Consider the following 18,671-nt stretch of genomic DNA (forward strand, 5'->3'; position numbering starts at 1 on the left):
GGAACTCTGAGGAATTTGTTTAAGATCTTTAGATCCAAGATTGGTCTGAAGGTTCCCTCTTTCTTGGGAACCACAAACAGATTTGAATAAAATCCCTGTCCTTGTTCCGTCCGCGGAACTGGATGGATCACTCCCATTACTAGGAGGTCTTGCACACAGCTTAGGAATGCCTCTTTCTTTATCTGGTTTGCTGATAACCTTGAAAGATGAAATCTCCCTTGTGGAGGAGAAACTTTGAAGTCCAAAAGATATCCCTGAGATATGATCTCCAACGCCCAGGGATCCTGAACATCTCTTGCCCACGCCTGGGCGAAGAGAGAAAGTCTGCCCCCCACTAGATCCGTTTCCGGATAGGGGGCCGTTCCTTCATGCTGTCTTGGGGGCAGCAGCGGGCTTTCTGGCCTGCTTGCCCTTGTTCCAGGACTGGTTAGGTTTCCAGGCCTGTCTGGAATGAGCAACAGTTCCCTCTTGTTTTGAAGCGGAGGAAGTTGATGCTGCTCCTGCCTTGAAATTTCGAAAGGCACGAAAATTAGACTGTTTGGCCTTTGATTTGGCCCTGTCCTGAGGAAGGGTATGACCCTTGCCTCCAGTAATGTCAGCAATAATTTCCTTCAAGCCAGGCCCGAATAAGGTCTGCCCCTTGAAAGGAATGTTGAGTAATTTAGACTTTGAAGTCACGCCAGCTGACCAGGATTTAAGCCATAGCGCCCTACGCGCCTGGATGGCGAATCCGGAATTCTTAGCCGTTAGTTTAGTCAAATGAACAATGGCATCAGAAACAAATGAGTTAGCTAGCTTAAGCGTTCTAAGATTGTCAATAATTTCATTCAATGGAGCTGTCTGGATGGCCTCTTCCAGGGCCTCAAACCAGAATGCCGCCGCAGCAGTGACAGGCGCAATGCATGCAAGGGGCTGTAAAATAAAACCTTGTTGAATAAACATTTTCTTAAGGTAACCCTCCAATCTTTTATCCATTGGATCTGAAAAAGCACAACTGTCCTCAACCGGGATAGTGGTACGCTTTGCTAAAGTAGAAACTGCTCCCTCCACCTTAGGGACCGTCTGCCATAAGTCCCGTGTAGTGGCGTCTATTGGAAACATTTTTCTAAATATAGGAGGTGGGGAAAAGGGCACACCGGGTCTATCCCACTCCTTGCTAATAATTTCTGTAAGCCTTTTAGGTATAGGAAAAACGTCAGTACACACCGGCACCGCATAGTATATATCCAGCCTACACAATTTCTCTGGAATTGCAACTGTGTTACAGTCATTCAGAGCAGCTAATACCTCCCAAAGCAATACACGGAGGTTCTCAAGCTTAAATTTAAAATTAGAAATCTCTGAATCAGGTTTCCCCGAGTCAGAGATGTCACCCACAGACTGAAGCTCTCCGTCCTCATGTTCTGCATACTGTGACGCAGTATCAGACATGGCTCTAACAGCATTTGCGCGCTCTGTATCTCTCCTAACCCCAGAGCTATCGCGCTTGCCTCTTAATTCAGGCAATCTAGATAATACCTCTGACAGGGTATTATTCATGATTGCAGCCATGTCCTGCAAGGTAATCGCTATGGGCGTCCCTGATGTAATTGGCGCCATATTAGCGTGCGTCCCCTGGGCGGGAGGCGAAGGGTCTGACACGTGGGGAGAGTTAGTCGGCATAACTTCCCCCTCGACAGAACCCTCTGGTGATAATTCTTTTATAGATAAAGACTGATCTTTACTGTTTAAGGTGAAATCAATACATTTAGTACACATTCTCCTATGGGGCTCCACCATGGCTTTCAAACATAATGAACAAGTAGGTTCCTCTGTGTCAGACATGTTTAAACAGACTAGCAATGAGACTAGCAAGCTTGGAAAACACTTTAAAACAAGTTTACAAGTAATATAAAAAACGTTACTGCGCCTTTAAGAAACACAAATTTTCCCAAATTTTGAAATAACAGTGAAAAAATGCAGTTACACTAACTAAATTTTTACAGTGTATGTAATAAGTTAGCAGAGCATTGCACCCACTTGCAAATGGATGATTAACCCCTTAATACCAAAAACGGAATAACAAATGACAAAAACGTTTTTTAAACAGTCACAACAACTGCCACAGCTCTACTGTGGCTTTTTACCTCCCTCAATACGACTGTTGAAGCCTTTTGAGCCCTTCAGAGAAGTCCTGGATCATGCAGGAAGAAGCTGGATGTCTGTGTCTGTAATTTTTGCTGTGCAAAAAAACGCCAAAATAGGCCCCTCCCACTTATATTACAACAGTGGGAAGCCTCAGGGAACTGTTTCTAGGCAAAATTCAAGCCAGCCATGTGGAAAAAACTAGGCCCCAATAAGTTTTATCACCAAACATATGTAAAAAACGATTAAACATGCCAGCAAACGTTTTAAAATACACTTTTATAAGAGTATGTATCTCTATTAATAAGCCTGATACCAGTCGCTATCACTGCATTTAAGGCTTTACTTACATTACTTCGGTATCAGCAGCATTTTCTAGCAAATTCCATTCCCTAGAAAAATATTTTAACTGCACATACCTTATTACAGGAAAACCTGCACGCTATTCCCCCTCTGAAGTTACCTCACTCCTCAGAATATGTGAGAACAGCAAAGGATCTTAGTTACTTCTGCTAAGATCATAGAAAACGCAGGCAGATTCTTCTTCTAAATACTGCCTGAGATAAACAGTACACTCCGGTACCATTTAAAAATAACAAACTTTTGATTGAAGAAATAAACTAAGTATAAAACACCACAGTCCTCTTACGACCTCCATCTTAGTTGAGAGTTGCAAGAGAATGACTGTATATGGCAGTGAGGGGAGGAGCTATATAGCAGCTCTGCTGTGGGTGATCCTCTTGCAACTTCCTGTTGGGAAGGAGAATATCCCACAAGTAATGGATGATCCGTGGACTGGATACACTTAACAAGAGAAAAGGCCCCCCTCCAGGTGGAGGATTAGCGGTGCAAGGGGAAGCTGCATGTGTAGAATCAGATGAATGTATTAGACACACCTCATGGGACGAAGAATCCTCAGAGGCGGAAGGCTAAGTGGCATCTAACATCTCAACATTGGTTGATAAAAACACCCTGTTGCGGTATATGGAACATAATTGAGAGGGCTGGAATACCCGGGCCTCCTCACAATATACACAGGTATCGAATTCTGTTGTAGAGGGATCACCCTCAAAAAAATAAATCAGAATCCTCCATTACTAGGTAACCTTATTTAAATCAAAGAAAAAAAACAACCGGCACCTATATCCCCAATGGCTGGGGCACTCACCACCTCCTATGACCCAGACAGTATAGAGAAAACTCGCTCCTCTCAGTAAGTAGTCAGTCGGTCAGGTATAGGAAATGGAAACCGTGACCATTCCCGGTCACACGGTGCACAATGCAGGACCCCCCTGCTAAAGGAAAAGCGTGCCAAACTTAATAAAACTGCGCAGCTCTCAAAGTAAAGGAGCAACCTGTACATTCCACATCAGCCTATGAGCCCAAAACATCTCACACATATAAGCAGCATAAATCACATAAACAAATATGATTAACACCCCACTGTTTAACAATCCCCCTCAGGAAATATTAACCCTTAATTCCATTAAGATAAAGGAGTCCCACTGGGATTCTGTCTTCTAGCGTTAACGTGTAAAAAATTAAACAATCTTACCAGAATCTATGCCATGGAACAGAAACACGGTCCTTCAAGTGTGACAGACTGTAGCATCGCTTCTGACATAGACTTGAGTGATGAAAAGCAGGCAGTGAAACTCGTCAACGCTGATTGTTTAGGACCTGTTAATATGAATCTGGATGGTTTTGCAGAAAGACTCTCCCTGCATCTCCAGACTCTAACTTTCATCAATGCTCTCACTGAGAGGCTGACAAGACTACTTAAAACTCCTACCATTCCGAAGGAACTACTCCGAAATCTTCTGACACTTCTCTGCCAACCTCCTGTGACGAAAGGCAAAGAATGACTGGGGGATGAGGGAAGTGGGGGAGGTATTTAAGCCTTTGACTGGGGGGTCTTTGCCTCCTCCTGGTGGCCAGGTTCAGTATTTCCCCACAAGTAAGGAATGCAGCTGTGGACTCTCCCTGTATTAAGAAGGAAAATGTATTTCAATTTCAGTTCTCTAAAGTGATAGCAGGCAGTGATGTATCATTAATGTGTAATGTCTCTAAGGCAAATGAATATGAATAGATGCTAGGATGGAGCCATATATTTTGTTTTCTATACCATGAACTTTACAATTCAGACAGTAAATGTAAAGCAAACGATTCTGGCTCACCTGTTCTCTTTGTCTTTATATTCTGTGATTCCATTCCCAATTCCAGTAAATGTGCTTTGTTTTTGATCCCTTGCCCCGTAGGAAGATTTATTGTCACAATATTTAGACAGTATCTACAAAAGTAAGATAAACATATTTTTAAATAGACATTTACAAATAAATATATAAGGATTTAAAAGTATATTATGCAATGGCTTGTATTTGTTTGAGATGCTCCTCATTGCTTTGTATGGAACATTTATATATATATATATACATATATATTAGGGCTGTGCGATATGGGGAAAAATGAAAATTGCGAATTTGGCCATGAAATATCTTTCGTAAAATAATGGTGGTCTAAAGTCCTTCATAACATATGGGGTTAATACCCAAGCAGATGGTCTATGTTACGGAAAGGGTGGAAACATTTTTCTGGCAGTTCCTATTTAGCAGACCTGCAGCCAAAAGCTGCTTGTGAAAAAGCAAAACCCCAAAAGTGTGTAGAGAAGACCATGGGCAACATAGACACAGCCAGACCATCGCCACACCGCCTTAGCCTGTTGCTGCCGTTGCTCCTACCACTACACTGCTCCATACCTCCCAACATTTCCAAGAGGGAAAGAGGCAAAGAGGGAAAGAGGCAAAGAGAGAAAGAGGCAAAGAGAAAAAGAGGCAAAGAGAGAAAGAGGCAAAGAGGGAAAGAGGCAAAGAGGGAAAGAGGCAAAGAGGGAAAGAGGCAAAGAGGGAAAGAGGCAAAGAGGGAAAGAGGGAAAGAGGCAAAGAGGGAAAGAGGGAAAGAGGCAAAGAGAGAAAGAGAGAAAGAGGGAAAGAGGGAAAGAGGCAAAGAGGGAAAGAGGGAAAGAGGCAAAGAGGGAAAGAGGCAAAGAGGGAAAGAGGCAAAGAGAGAAAGAGGCAAAGAGAGAAAGAGGCAAAGAGAGAAAGAGGCAAAGAGAGAAAGAGGCAAAGAGAGAAAGAGGCAAAGAGAGAAAGAGGCAAAGAGACAAAAGTATTATGTACTGGGCAGGGGTAGGGATGGGAAATGGCTTAAATTCTGTCATAAATATATATATTTAAATACTCTCAGCAATCCAACATTCAGTGAGAGTGGATGCCTGATGTCTGTCCCTAAATCCTGACACACACACACACTGCAAGAGCATACAGATAAACATGTGCACATACAGCAATACACACTACACAACATACACACATTACACAGCGTATATACACATGTACACAGAGTCAAATACCCAGTAACACACATACTGCAGAGCATACAAATAAACATGCATACACACATTACATATACATACATGCAGACACACAGCAACATACACCCCCCCACATACATGCAGACACACAGCAACATACACCCCCCACATACGTACATGCAGACACACAGCAACATACACCCCCCCCCACATACATGCAGACACACAGCAACATACACACCCCACATACATGCAGACACACAGCAACATACACACCCCACATACATGCATACACACAGCAACATACACACCCCACATACATGCAGACACACAGCAACATACACACCCCACATACATGCAGAGACACAGCAATATACACACCCTACATACATGCAGAGACACAGCAACATACACACCCCACATACATGCAGACACACAGCAACATACACACCCCACATACATGCAGACACACAGCAACATACACACCCCACATACATGCAGACACACAGCAACATACACACCCCACATACATGCAGACACACAGCAACATACACACCCCACATACATGCAGACACACAGCAACATACACACCCCACATACATGCAGACACACAGCAACATACACACCCCACATACATGCAGACACACAGCAACATACACACCCCACATACATGCAGACACACAGCAACATACACACCCCACATACATGCAGACATACAGCAACATACACACCCCACATACATTGAGACACACAGCAACATACACACCCCACATTCATTGAGACATACAGCAACATACACACCCTACATACATTGAGATACAGCAACATACACACCCCACATACATGCAGAGACACAGCAACATACACACCCCACATACACGCAGACACAGCAACATACACACCCCACATACACGCAGAGACACAGCAACATATACACCCCACATACATACAGAGACACAGCAACATACACACCCCACTTACATGCAGAGACACAGCAACATACACACCTCACATACAGAGACACAGCAACATACGCAACCCACATACATACAGAGACACAGCAACATACACACCCCACATACATGCAGAGACACAGCAATATACACACCCTACATACATGCAGAGACACAGCAACATACGCAACCCACATACATGCAGACACACAGCAACATACACACCCCACATACATGCAGACACATAACATACACACACCACATATACATGCATGCAGACATGTGCTTTCTTAGTCCCTGCTATGTGATTTACAGATAGAAGACCTCACTGGGTCATTCAAGCAAATGGAGAAGTCATATCAGTCTGAGCACAGTCACTCTTGACAGTCCCTCATTACACACACACACACACTTAAAAATAATTAATGGGTTTGGTGTGATTCTCAACAGTAAAAGCAAGAATGTTCCAAAAACAACATTTTTTACTTACCCAATAAAATCTTTGCTTTCAGAATGATGATGGTCCACAGTCCTCCGTAGCATATAAGATATATTTCCTGCCACTAGGAGGTGGTCAAGAACCCATATCAGAGCTTAAAATACCTCGCTACTTCCATTTCTCTCTTAGTTTAACGTATAGCCGAGTAGAGAATAGGAAACATATAGGTAGGAAAGACAAAGCAGAGTCTGTAGATGTGTCTTTATAATGATCAACCAAAAACTGAACCGGACGGGGCCTGTGGCCCATCATCACTCCAAAAGAAAATAACATCAGTTAAGCATACATTTTGGTTTTCTTTCGTAAAATGATGGTGGTCTAAAGTCCTTCATAGCATATGGGGTTAATACCCGAACAGATGGTCTATGTTACAGAAAGGGTGGAAACATTTTTCTGTCAGTTCCTATTTAGCAGCCCTGCAGCCAAAAGCTGCTTGTGAAAAAGCAAAACCCCAAAAGCTGCTCCAAAAATGCATAATTTTTTTTAAAACCCACAATATTGCAACTGCTCTTGTAGAAAGAGCTGTAATACGCTTAGGAGGTGACTTTCCCGTCTTCAAATAAGCCTTATGAATCACTTCTTTGAGCCAAGAGGCCAATGATACCTTAGTAGCTTTCTACCCTTTACAAGTCCAAGAGTAGTGGAAAAAAACAGAAGTTTGTCTAAAATCTTTAGTAGCTTGGAGAATTTCAAAGCACTGACTACATCAAGATTATGTAATAGCGCAAATTAGAGTTAGCAGGATCTGAACACAATGAAGTAACAATAATTTCTTGATTGGTATTTTCTGTAAAATCATATTTAGAACAAAGCACAGCCTTTTCCTTGTGAAGAATTAGAAATGGAAAATCACAAGACAATGTTGACAACTCAGAAACTCTCCTTGCTGAATAGATTGCTAATAGTAAGAGTATTTTCCAAGATAACAGTGCCAATCAATGGAATGCACTGGTTCAAAAGAAGAACCTTGTAATACAGAGAGAACTAGATTTAGATTCCAAGCTGGAGAAATAAGTTTCAAAACTGGCCTAATTCTAATGCCTGGAAAAAAAGTCTAAACCTCAGGAAGTTTAGCCAACTTCCTATGAACAAGAACAGATAAAGCAGAAATTTGTGGACAAACCCTTGTCAACTGAAGAAACAAAACTTTCCAAGAAAGTAATTTAATGTCTAATGAATGCATAGGTTCAAACGGAGGAGCTTGAAGAGCCCCCAGAACCAAATTCAAACTCCAAGGAGGAGAAATTGACTTAATGACAGGTTTTATACGAACCAAAGCTTGCACAAAACAATGAATATCAGGAAGATTAGCAATCTTTCTATGAAAAAGAACAGAAAGAGCAGAGATTTGTCCTTTCAAGGAACTTGCAGACAAACCTTTATCCAAACCATCCTGAAGAAAGTGTAAAATTCTCGGAATTCTAAAAGAATGCCAGGAAAAGTGATGAGAAAGACACCAAGAAATGTAAGTCTTCCAGACTCTATAATATATCTTCCTAGATACAGATTTACGAGCCTGTAACATAGTATTAATCACAGAGTCAGAGAAACCTCTTTGACTAAGAATCAAGCGTTCAATCTCCATACCTTTAAATTTAAGGATTTGAGATCCTGATGGAAAAAAGGACCTTGCGACAGAAGGTCTGGTCTTAACGGAAGAGTCCACGGTTGGCAAGAGGCCATCCGGACAAGATCCGCATACCAAAACCTGTGAGACCATGCTGGAGCCACCAGCAGAACAAACGAGCATTCCTTCAGAATCTTGGAGATTACTCTTGGAAGAAGAACTAGAGGCGGAAAGATATAGGCAGGATGATACTTCCAAGGAAGTGACAATGCATCCACTGCTTCCGCTTGAGGATCCATGGATCTGGACAGATACCTGGGAAGTTTCTTGTTTAGATGGGAAGCCATCAGATCTATTTCTGGAAGTCCCCACATTTGAACAATCTGAAGAAAAACCTCTGGGTGAAGAGACCATTCGCCCGGATGTAACGTTTGGCGACTGAGATAATCCGCTTCCCAATTGTCTATACCTGGGATATGAACCGCAGAAACCAGACAGGAGCTGGATTCCGCCCATACCAGTATTCGAGATACTTCTTTCATAGCCAGAGGACTGTGAGTCCCTCCTTGATGATTGATGTATGCCACAGTTGTGACATTGTCTGTCTGAAAACAAATGAACGATTCTCTCTTTAGAAGAGGCCATGACTGAAGAGCTCTGAAAATTGCACGGAGTTCCAAAATATTGATTGGTAATCTCACCTCCTGAGATTCCCAAACCCCTTGTGCTGTCAGAGACCCCCAAACAGCTCCCCAACCTGTCAGACTTGCATCTGTTGAAATTACAGTCCAGGTCGGAAGAACAAAAGAAGCCCCCTGAACTAAACGATGGTGATCTGTCCACCACGTCAGAGAGTGTCGTACAATCGGTTTTAAAGATATTAATTGAGATATCTTTGTGTAATCCCTGCACCACTGGTTCAGCATACAGAGCTGAAGAGGTCGCATGTGAACACGAGCAAAGGGGATCGCGTCCGATGCAGCAGTCATAAGACCTAGAATTTCCATGCATAAGGCTACCGAAGGGAATGATTGTGATTGAAGGTTTCGACAAGCTGAGATCAATTTTAGAAGTCTCTTGTCTGTCAGAGACAGAGTCATGGACACTGAATCTATCTGGAAACCTAAAAAGGTTACCCTTGTTTGAGGAATCAATTAACTTTTCGGTAAATTGATCCTCCAACCATGATCTTGAAGAAACAACAACACAAGATTCTGCTAAATGTGAAGACTGAGCAAGTACCAAGATATCGTCCAAATAAGGAAATACCACGTTCTCTGATTATAGACAGAAGGGCACCGAGAACCTTTGAAAAAATTCTTGGAGCTGTTGCTAGGCCAAACGGCAGAGCCACAAACTGGTAATGCTTGTCTAGGAAAGAGAATCTCAGAAACTGATAGTGATCTGGATGAATCGGAATATGCAGATATGCATCCTGTAAATCTATTGTGGACATATAATGCCCTTGCTGAACAAAAGGCAGGATAGTCCTTATAGTTACCATTTTGAATGTTGGTATCCTTACATAACGATTCAATATTTTTAGATCCAGAACTGGTCTGAAGGAATTCTCCTTCTTTGGTACAATGAAGAGATTTGAATAAAACCCCAGCCCCTGTTCCAGAACTGGAACTGGCATAATTACTCCAGCCAACTCTAGTTCTGAAACACATTTCAGAAATGCTTGAGCCTTCGCTGGATTTACTGGGACACGGGAAAGAAAAAATCTCTTTGTAGGAGGCCTTATTTTGAAGCCAATTCTGTACCCTTCTGAAACAATGTTTTGAATCCAAAGATTGTGAATTGAATTGATCCAAATTTCTTTGAAAAATCGTAATCTGCCCCCTACCAGCTGGGCTGGAATGAGGGCCGCACCTTCATGTGGACTTGGGAGCTGGCTTTGGTTTTCTAAAAGGCTTGGATTTATTCCAGACTGGAGATGGTTTCCAAACTGATACCGCTCCTGTGGGTGAAGGATCAGGCTTTTGTTCCTTATTGTGACGAAAGGAACGAAAACGATTATTAGACCTAAATTTACCTTTAGATTTTTTATCCTGTGGTAAAAAAGTTCCTTTCCCTCCAGTAACAGTTGAGATAATAGAATCCAACTGAGAACCAAATAATTTATTACCCTGGAAAGAAAGGGAAAGCAAAGTTGACTTAGAAGACATATCAGCATTCCAAGTTTTAAGCCATAAAGCTCTTCTAGCTAAAATAGCTAGAGACATATACCTGACATTAACTCTAATGATATCAAAGATGGCATCACAAATAAAGTTATTAGCATGTTGAAGAAGATTAATAATGCTATGAGAATTATGATCTGTTACTTGTTGCGCTAAAGCTTCTAACCAAAAAGTTGAAGCTGCAGCAACATCCGCTAAAGATATAGCAGGTCTAAGAAGATTAACTGAACATAAGTAAGCTTTTCTTAGAAAGGATTCAATCTTCCTATCTAAAGGATCCTTAAAGGAAGTACTATCTGCCGTAGGAATAGTAGTACGTTTAGCAAGAGTAGAGACAGCCCCATCAACCTTAGGGATTTTGTCCCAAAATTCTAATCTGTCAGATGGCACAGGATATAATTGCTTAAAACGTTTAGAAGGAGTAAATGAATTACCCAAATTATTCCATTCCCTGGAGATTACTTCAGAAATAGCATCAGGGACAGGAAAAACTTCTGGAATAACTACAGGAGATTTAAAAACCTTATTTAAACGTTTAGATTTAGTATCAAGAGGACCAGAATCCTCTATTTCTAATGCAATTAAGACCTCTTTAAGTAAAGAACGAATAAATTCCATTTTGAACAAATATGAAGATTTATCAGCATCAACCTCTGAGACAGAATACTCTGAACCAGAGGAACCACTATCAGAATGATGATGTTCATTTAAAAATTCATCTGAAAAATGAGAAGTTTTAAAAGACCTTTTACGTTTACTAGAAGGGGGAATAACAGACATAGCCTTCTTAATGGATTTAGAAACAAAATCTCTTATGTTAACAGGAACACTCTGAGTATTAGATGTTGACGGAACCGCAACAGGTAATGTAACATTACTAAAGGAAATATTATCTGCATTAACAAGTTTGTCATGACATTCATTACAAACAACAGCTGGAGGAACAGATACCACAAGTTTACAACAGATACACTTAACTTTGGTAGATCCAGCACCAGGCAGCGTTTTTCCAGAAGTATCTTCTGACTCAGTGTCAATCTGGGACATCTTGCAATATGTAATAGAAAAAACAACATATAAAGCAAAATTGATCAAATTCCTTAAATGACAGTTTCAGGAATGGGAAAAAATGCCAGTGAACAAGCTTCTAGCAAGCAGAAGCAATAAATAATGAGACTTAAATAATGTGGAGACAATAATGACGCCCATATTTTTTAGCGCCAAAAAAGACGCCCACATTATTTGGCGCCTAAATGCTTTTGGCGCCAAAAATGACGCCACATCCGGAACGCCGACACTTTTGGCGCAAAAAAACGTCAAAAATGACGCAACTTCCGGCGACACGTATGACGGCGGAAACATAAAAAAAAATTTTGGGCCAAAAAAGTCCGCGCCAAGAATGACGCAATAAAATGAAGCATTTTCAGCCCCCGCGAGCCTAACAGCCCACAGGAAAAAAAGTCAAATTTTAAGGTAAGAAAAAAATGATTGATTCAAATGCATTATCCCAAATATGAAACAGACTGTCTGAAATAAGGAACGTTGAACATCCTGAGTCAAGGCAAATAAATGTTTGAATACATATATTTAGAACTTTATATAAAAGTTTCACAGAAAATAAGACTTACTTACCCCAGGACACTCATCTACATGTAGTAGAAAGCCAAACCAGTACTGAAACGAGAATCAGTAGAGGTAATGGTATATATAAGAGTATATCGTCGATCTGAAAAGGGAGGTAAGAGATGAATCTCTACGACCGATAACAGAGAACCTATGAAATAGACCCCGTAGAAGGAGATCATTGAATTCAAATAGGCAATACTCTCCTCACATCCCTCTGACATTCACTGCACGCTGAGAGGAAAACCGGGCTCCAACCTGCTGCGGAGCGCATATCAACGTAGAATCTAGCACAAACTTACTTCACCACCTCCATAGGAGGCAAAGTTTGTAAAACTGATTTGTGGGTGTGGTGAGGGGTGTATTTATAGGCATTTTGAGGTTTGGGAAACTTTGCCCCTCCTGGTAGGAATGTATATCCCATACGTCACTAGCTCATGGACTCTTGCTAATTACATGAAAGAAATTTGTTTTTTGTTATTTGACTCAATTGAGTTTCTTTTTATAACTACATTTATTCTAAGTATATATTTGTTGTAATAGGATTTTGCATTTTAGAATATTTCTATTCACATATAGATTTTTATCTTTTGCGCCTCCTAGAGTTGACAAAGATTTGTGTTCCACCACTCAAAATATGCCTTCCAAATCTTGTGATAAATCTTTTGTGTCACAGGCTTTCTGTCCTGCATCAAAGTTTCAATGAATGAATCTGAAAAACCTCTGTCTCAAAACTAAGCGTTCAAACTCCAGACCATTAAATTTAGAGATTTGAGATCCTAAGGGAAAAGAGGATCTTGAGACAACAGGTCTTGTCTCAAAGGAAGAAGCCATGGAAAGAAGAGAACATCTGCACCTTATTCGCATACCAAGTCCTGTGGGAGCCAGGCTGGAGCAATTAATATTACTGACGTCGAGATATGGGTTCTTGACCTCCTCCTAGTGGCGGGAAAACATAAATTATGCTTACCTGATAATTTCATTTCCATCGAGGGGAGGAGAGTCCACGGCTTCATTAATTACTGTTGGGAATTAAGAACCTGGCCACCAGGAGGAGCCAAAGACACCCCATCCAAAGGCTTAAATACCTCCCCCACTTCCCTTATCCCCCAGTCATTCTGACGAGGGAACCAGGAACAGCAGGAGAAATATCAGGGTATAAAAGGCGCCAGAAGACTATAAAAATTTAGGTCCGCCCCACAGAGATACGTGGGGGAGCCGTGGACTCTCCTCCCCTCGATGAAAATCAGGTAAGCATAATTTATGTTTTCCATCTAAAGGGGAGGAGAGTCCACGGCTTCATTCATTACTGTTGGGAACATATACCCAAGCTCTAGAGGACACTGAATGAAACCGAGAGTGTAACAGGCGGACCCAAGTCTGAGGGCACCACAGCCTGCAAAACCTTTCTCCCAAAAACAGCTTCCACAGAAGCGAAAACGTCAAATTTTTAAAACTTTGTAAAAGTGTGTAATAAGGATCAGGCAGCCACCTTACAAATCTGCTCCATAGAGGCCTCATTCTTGAAGGCCCAAGACGAAGCCCCAGCTCGAGTGGAATGAGCCGTGATCCTCTGAGGAGGCTTATGTCCTGCTAACTCATAAGCCAGGCGAATCAAGCTCCTCAACCAAAGAAGACAAAGAAGATGCAGAGGCACTTTGCCCCCTGCGCTTCCCAGAATACACCACAAAGAGAGATGTAGACTGTCTGAAATCCTTTGTAGCCTGAAGATAGAACTTCAAGGCACGAAACACATCCAGATTATGAAGTAACCTCTCCTTAGAGAAGAAGGGTTAGGACACAAAGAAGGAACCACTATTTCCTGATTGATGTTACGGCCAGACACCACCTTGGGGAGAAACCCCAACCTGGTACGAAGAACAGCCTTATCTGCATGAAACATCAGATAAGGAGGGTTGCACTGCAAGGCAGCTAGTTCAGATACCCTGTGTGCCGATGCAATAGCCAGTAGGAAGAGAACCTTGCAGGACAGAACCTTAATGTCAATGGAATGCATAGGTTCAAAAGGAACCCTCTGCAAAACCTTAAGGACTAAGTTTAAGCTCCAAGGCGGAGCCGACTGTCTAAAGACAGGCCTGATTCTGGACAGAGCCTGAACAAAAGATTGGATGTCAGGGAGCTCAGCGAGCCTCCTATGTAACAAAATCGATAATGCCGAAATCTGTCCCTTTAGGGAACTAGCGGCAAGACCCTTCTACAACCCCTCTTGAAGAAAGGACAGAATCCTGGATACCTTCACCTTATGCCAAGGATATCCATGCTTCTCACACCAGGACAAGTCCTCCTCACCTTATGGTAGATGCGACGAGTGACTAGCTTCCTTGTCTGAATAAGAGTATCAATCACACTTTCAGAAAAACCTCTCTTGGCTAAGACTAGGCAGTCAGCCTCAGAGAATCTAGATTGCGATGCTGAAAGGGGCCCTGTGACAGCAGATCTCTGTGAAAGGGTAACCTCCACGGTGAAGAGGATGACATCCCCACCAGGTCAGCAAACCATGTCCTCCGCGGCCACGAAGGAGCAATCAGAATGGCCGAGGCCCACTCCTGATTGATGCGAGCCACTACTCGAGGCAGAAGAGGTACAGTGGAAATATGTAAGCTAGGCTGAATCCCCATGGAACCGCTAAGGCATCTATCAGTTCTGCCTGGGGATCCCTGGACCTCGACCCGTATCGAGGTAGCTTGTAATTGAGTCTGGAAACCATGAGATCTATCTCCGGCGTTCCCCATCTGTGATAAATCTCCGCAAACACCTCGGAGTGAAGAGACCATTCCCCCAGATGAAAGGATTGTCTGCTGAGAAAGTCTGCTTCCCAGTTGTCCACACCTGGAATGTGAATCGCTGAGAGCGAGCAGTTGTGGGACTCCGCCCACTCCAGAATCCGAGACACCTCCCTCATCGCGAGGAAGCTCCTCGTACCCCCCTGATGGTTGATGTAAGCCACCGAGGTAATGTTGTCGGGCTGAAATCTGATGAAACTGACTGACTCCAGAAAAGGCCATGCCTTCAGAGCATTGTAAATTGCTCGCATTTCTAGGATGGTGATCGGAAGGAGAGACTCCTCCATGGACCACTTTTCTTGTGCCATTCTGGCACCTAAAACAGCTCCCCATCCTATCAGACTGGCGTCCGTGGTCACAATCTCCCAGGACGGGTCCACCAAGAGAGGGAGTTCCAAGTCCAAGCATCCATGGATATCAGCTGTGACAGATCTGAATGATCGCCGTTCCACTGTCTCAACATGCACAATTGCAGAGGTCTGAGATGGAACCTGGCGAATGGGACGACATCTATGCTCGACACCATGAGACCTATCACCTCCATACATTGAGCCATCGACTGGCTTGTGTAGGACTCAAGGGCAAGACAGGTGGATGCAAGCTCCCTGCGCCGCTGGTCTGTGAGAAAGATCTTCATGGACGTAGAGTCTATTATTGTGCCCAGGAACTCTACAATGTTGCTGGAAACCAGGGAACTCTTTCCTGAGTTGATCTTCCAACCGTGAGATTGGAGCAGAAGAAGAAGAGCCCTCGAATGAACTTCTGAGAGGCTGAACGACGGCGCCTGAACTAGAATGTCGTCCAGGTAAGGCGCCACCGCAATGCCCCTGGATCTGGCCACTGCAAGCAGCGCCCCCAGAACCTTCATGAAGACTCTCAGGGCCATTGCCAGACCAAAGGGAAGGGCCACAAACTGGAAGTGTTGATCCAGAAACGCAAATCTTAGGAACCTAAAGTGGTCCCTGTGAATTGGCACATGAAGGTACTGTAGTCATAAACTGTCCCTCTTGAACTAGGGGCAAAATAGATCTGATTGTTTCCATTTTCTTTTTTTTTTAAACAATATTTTATTTGATTTTCATAATAAACAATAAACCATGCACATTTCGGTGCTCCACTTCCAACATAATCTTAATACAATGATAATAAATGAAACAACATAGAGAATATCCATGTAACCCACTTTTCTTAGTTACATACTGTAGAAACACCAGAAATGGAGACAAATACCTGTGAGAATATAATAAAACATGTGAATATGTTCCGGTTGAGGATGAGGGTAAGGGGTGAGGGATGAAAAGGAGGGGGGGGGGGTAGGGCTGGGATTTAGGGTACCATGCTGTCCTAGGAAAATGGAGATGTCTCTTGAATCTATGGATAGTAGACGACCCGAATTATCTAGACTCGGGAGCCATTGGGTGTTATGAATAGATTTCCATGCAGCCCATGTCATCTCAAAGAGGGCTATTCTTCCACTGGAAAAGAAAATATTCCTCTCCATTGAGTACAGGAATGCCATGAGCTTAACTATGTTAGGCCATGGCGGGGGACTTATCGTTTTCCAGGATCTGGCAATTGAGAGTTTGACTGTCGAGAAGAGGTATATACATAAAAATCCTTGATGCCTAGGCAAGCCATAGGTACCTATGTGGAGTAAGGCTATCTCCCGACTTTTAGGTATTATTATCCCTATACTAGCTAGCAGGGAGAAGCACGCATTCCATAGTGGTTCGTTCTTACTGTTGGAGTCAATGACGCCCCCGTTAGCATTGCCGCCTCAAAGTATCGGATTATGGATGGAGATGCCGCTCCCCCATGTTCTCTGGAATATTGGAGGGTTTTGTGAGCTATTCTAGGAGGCTTGCCCTGCCATATAAATCTGGTGAATTCGCTTTGGAATTGAAGTAAGGTGTGTTTGGGGACACGGATTGAGAGACACCTGAATAGGTACGTCAACTTAGGGAGAAAACTCATTTTAAGGGCTGCCACTCTAACTAGCCATGAAATTAATTTGTAATTCCATTTATGTTTTAGGGATCAAAGCTCAGATAGAAGGGGTGGATAATTGGCTTTAACTACTGTAGGGACAACATGCGATAGCTTAACTCTTAAAGGGACAGTCTAGGCCAAAATAAACTTTCATGATTCAGATAGAGCATGCAATTTTAAACAATTTTCTAATTTACTTTTATCACCAATTTTGCTTTGTTCTCTTGGTATTCTTAGTTGAAAGCTTAACCTAGGAGGTTCATATGCTAATTTCTTAGACCTTGAAGCCCACCTCTTTCAGATTGCATTGCACTAGAGGGTGTTAGTTCACGTATTTCATATAGATAACACTGTGCTCGTGCACGAGAAGTTATCTGGGAGCAGGCATTGATTGGCTAGACTGCAAGTTTGTCAAAAGAACTGAAAAAAGGGGCAGTTTGCAGAGGCTTAGATACAAGATAATCACAGAGGTTAAAAGTATATTATTATAACTGTGTTGGTTATGCAAAACTGGGAAATGGGAAATAAAGGGATTATCTATCTTTTAAAACAATAAAAATTCTGGTGTAGACTGTCCCTTTAAGTGCGTGAAATGTGAAGTCCTAATGAAAAACATATTTATCTTGTATATATTTGACCACTTTCTCTGGAAAACCCCTCAAGTATACCTCTGTTTTATGCTGATTAAGTTAAAGTGGGAGAGGCTTCCAAACTTCTCTATAGTCTCTAGGAGTCTGGGTATGGTTTGTAAGGGTTTGGAGGAAAAGACCGTGGTATTGTCAGCAAAGAGTGCCACCTTATGGGTCGTTCCATGAATAGTTACTCCCTCCAATATGTGGTCTTTTCTTATTTGAGCTGCCAAAGGCTCTAATCCAAATGCAAATAGTAGCGGAGAAAGGGGGCACCCCTGCCGCATCCCATTAGTAATAGGGAAAGGGATTGAGTTGAATCTAAGTCCTCTAACCGAGGCTATAGGGTGAGAGTAAAGTGCTTTGATAGCCAGGATCGTACGTGCCGGGAATTGAAAGGTAGTTAAGACCTTCCATAAATATACCCAGCGAACCCAGTCGAACGCCTTCTCAGCGTCGAGGGAGATCACCGCTACGGGCCTATTTAGTCTGTTAGATTCCATAAAGATATTTAATAATCTCCTAGTGTTATCCGGACCTTCCCTTCCTGGGATAAAGTTCACCTGGTTGGGATCAATAAGGTCTGGCAAAAGGGTAGAAATTCTGTTTGCAAGCAGTTTTGAGTAAATCTTTATATCCGAGTTTATTACAGAGATTGGTCTGTAATTTGTACAAAGCACAAGGTCTTTATCAGGTTTAGGGATTGTTATGATGGACGCCTCAAGGAACTCTTTACGAAAACTGCCTTCCATGTTTGCTAGGTTAAAGAAACTGAGCAGCAACGGTGCTAGTTCCTGGATGTATGTTTTATAAAAGATTGCCGTATACCCGTCGGGGCACAGGAGCTTTAAGGGGCTTTAAGTGTTTAATGACACGTTTTATTTCTTGGAGCGAGAAAGCATTGTCAAGGGATACTTTTTGATCCGT

At 42.5% G+C, this 18,671-nt stretch overlaps 1 protein-coding gene across 1 annotated transcript in view; it reads right to left on the minus strand.

Moving 5' to 3' along the window:
- The window catches only part of SKA3 (spindle and kinetochore associated complex subunit 3), a 668,958-nt gene that overhangs the window by 46,158 nt on the left and 604,129 nt on the right, over positions 1-18,671 (minus strand). Inside the window, exon 10 of the mRNA XM_053708518.1 lies at positions 4,302-4,414. Coding sequence (XP_053564493.1) covers positions 4,302-4,414 — 113 coding nt within the window. The remainder of the gene's footprint in view (positions 1-4,301; positions 4,415-18,671) is intronic.

Source organism: Bombina bombina, chromosome 3 (assembly GCF_027579735.1).
Source record: "Bombina bombina isolate aBomBom1 chromosome 3, aBomBom1.pri, whole genome shotgun sequence".
NCBI classification, from domain to species: domain Eukaryota; kingdom Metazoa; phylum Chordata; class Amphibia; order Anura; family Bombinatoridae; genus Bombina; species Bombina bombina.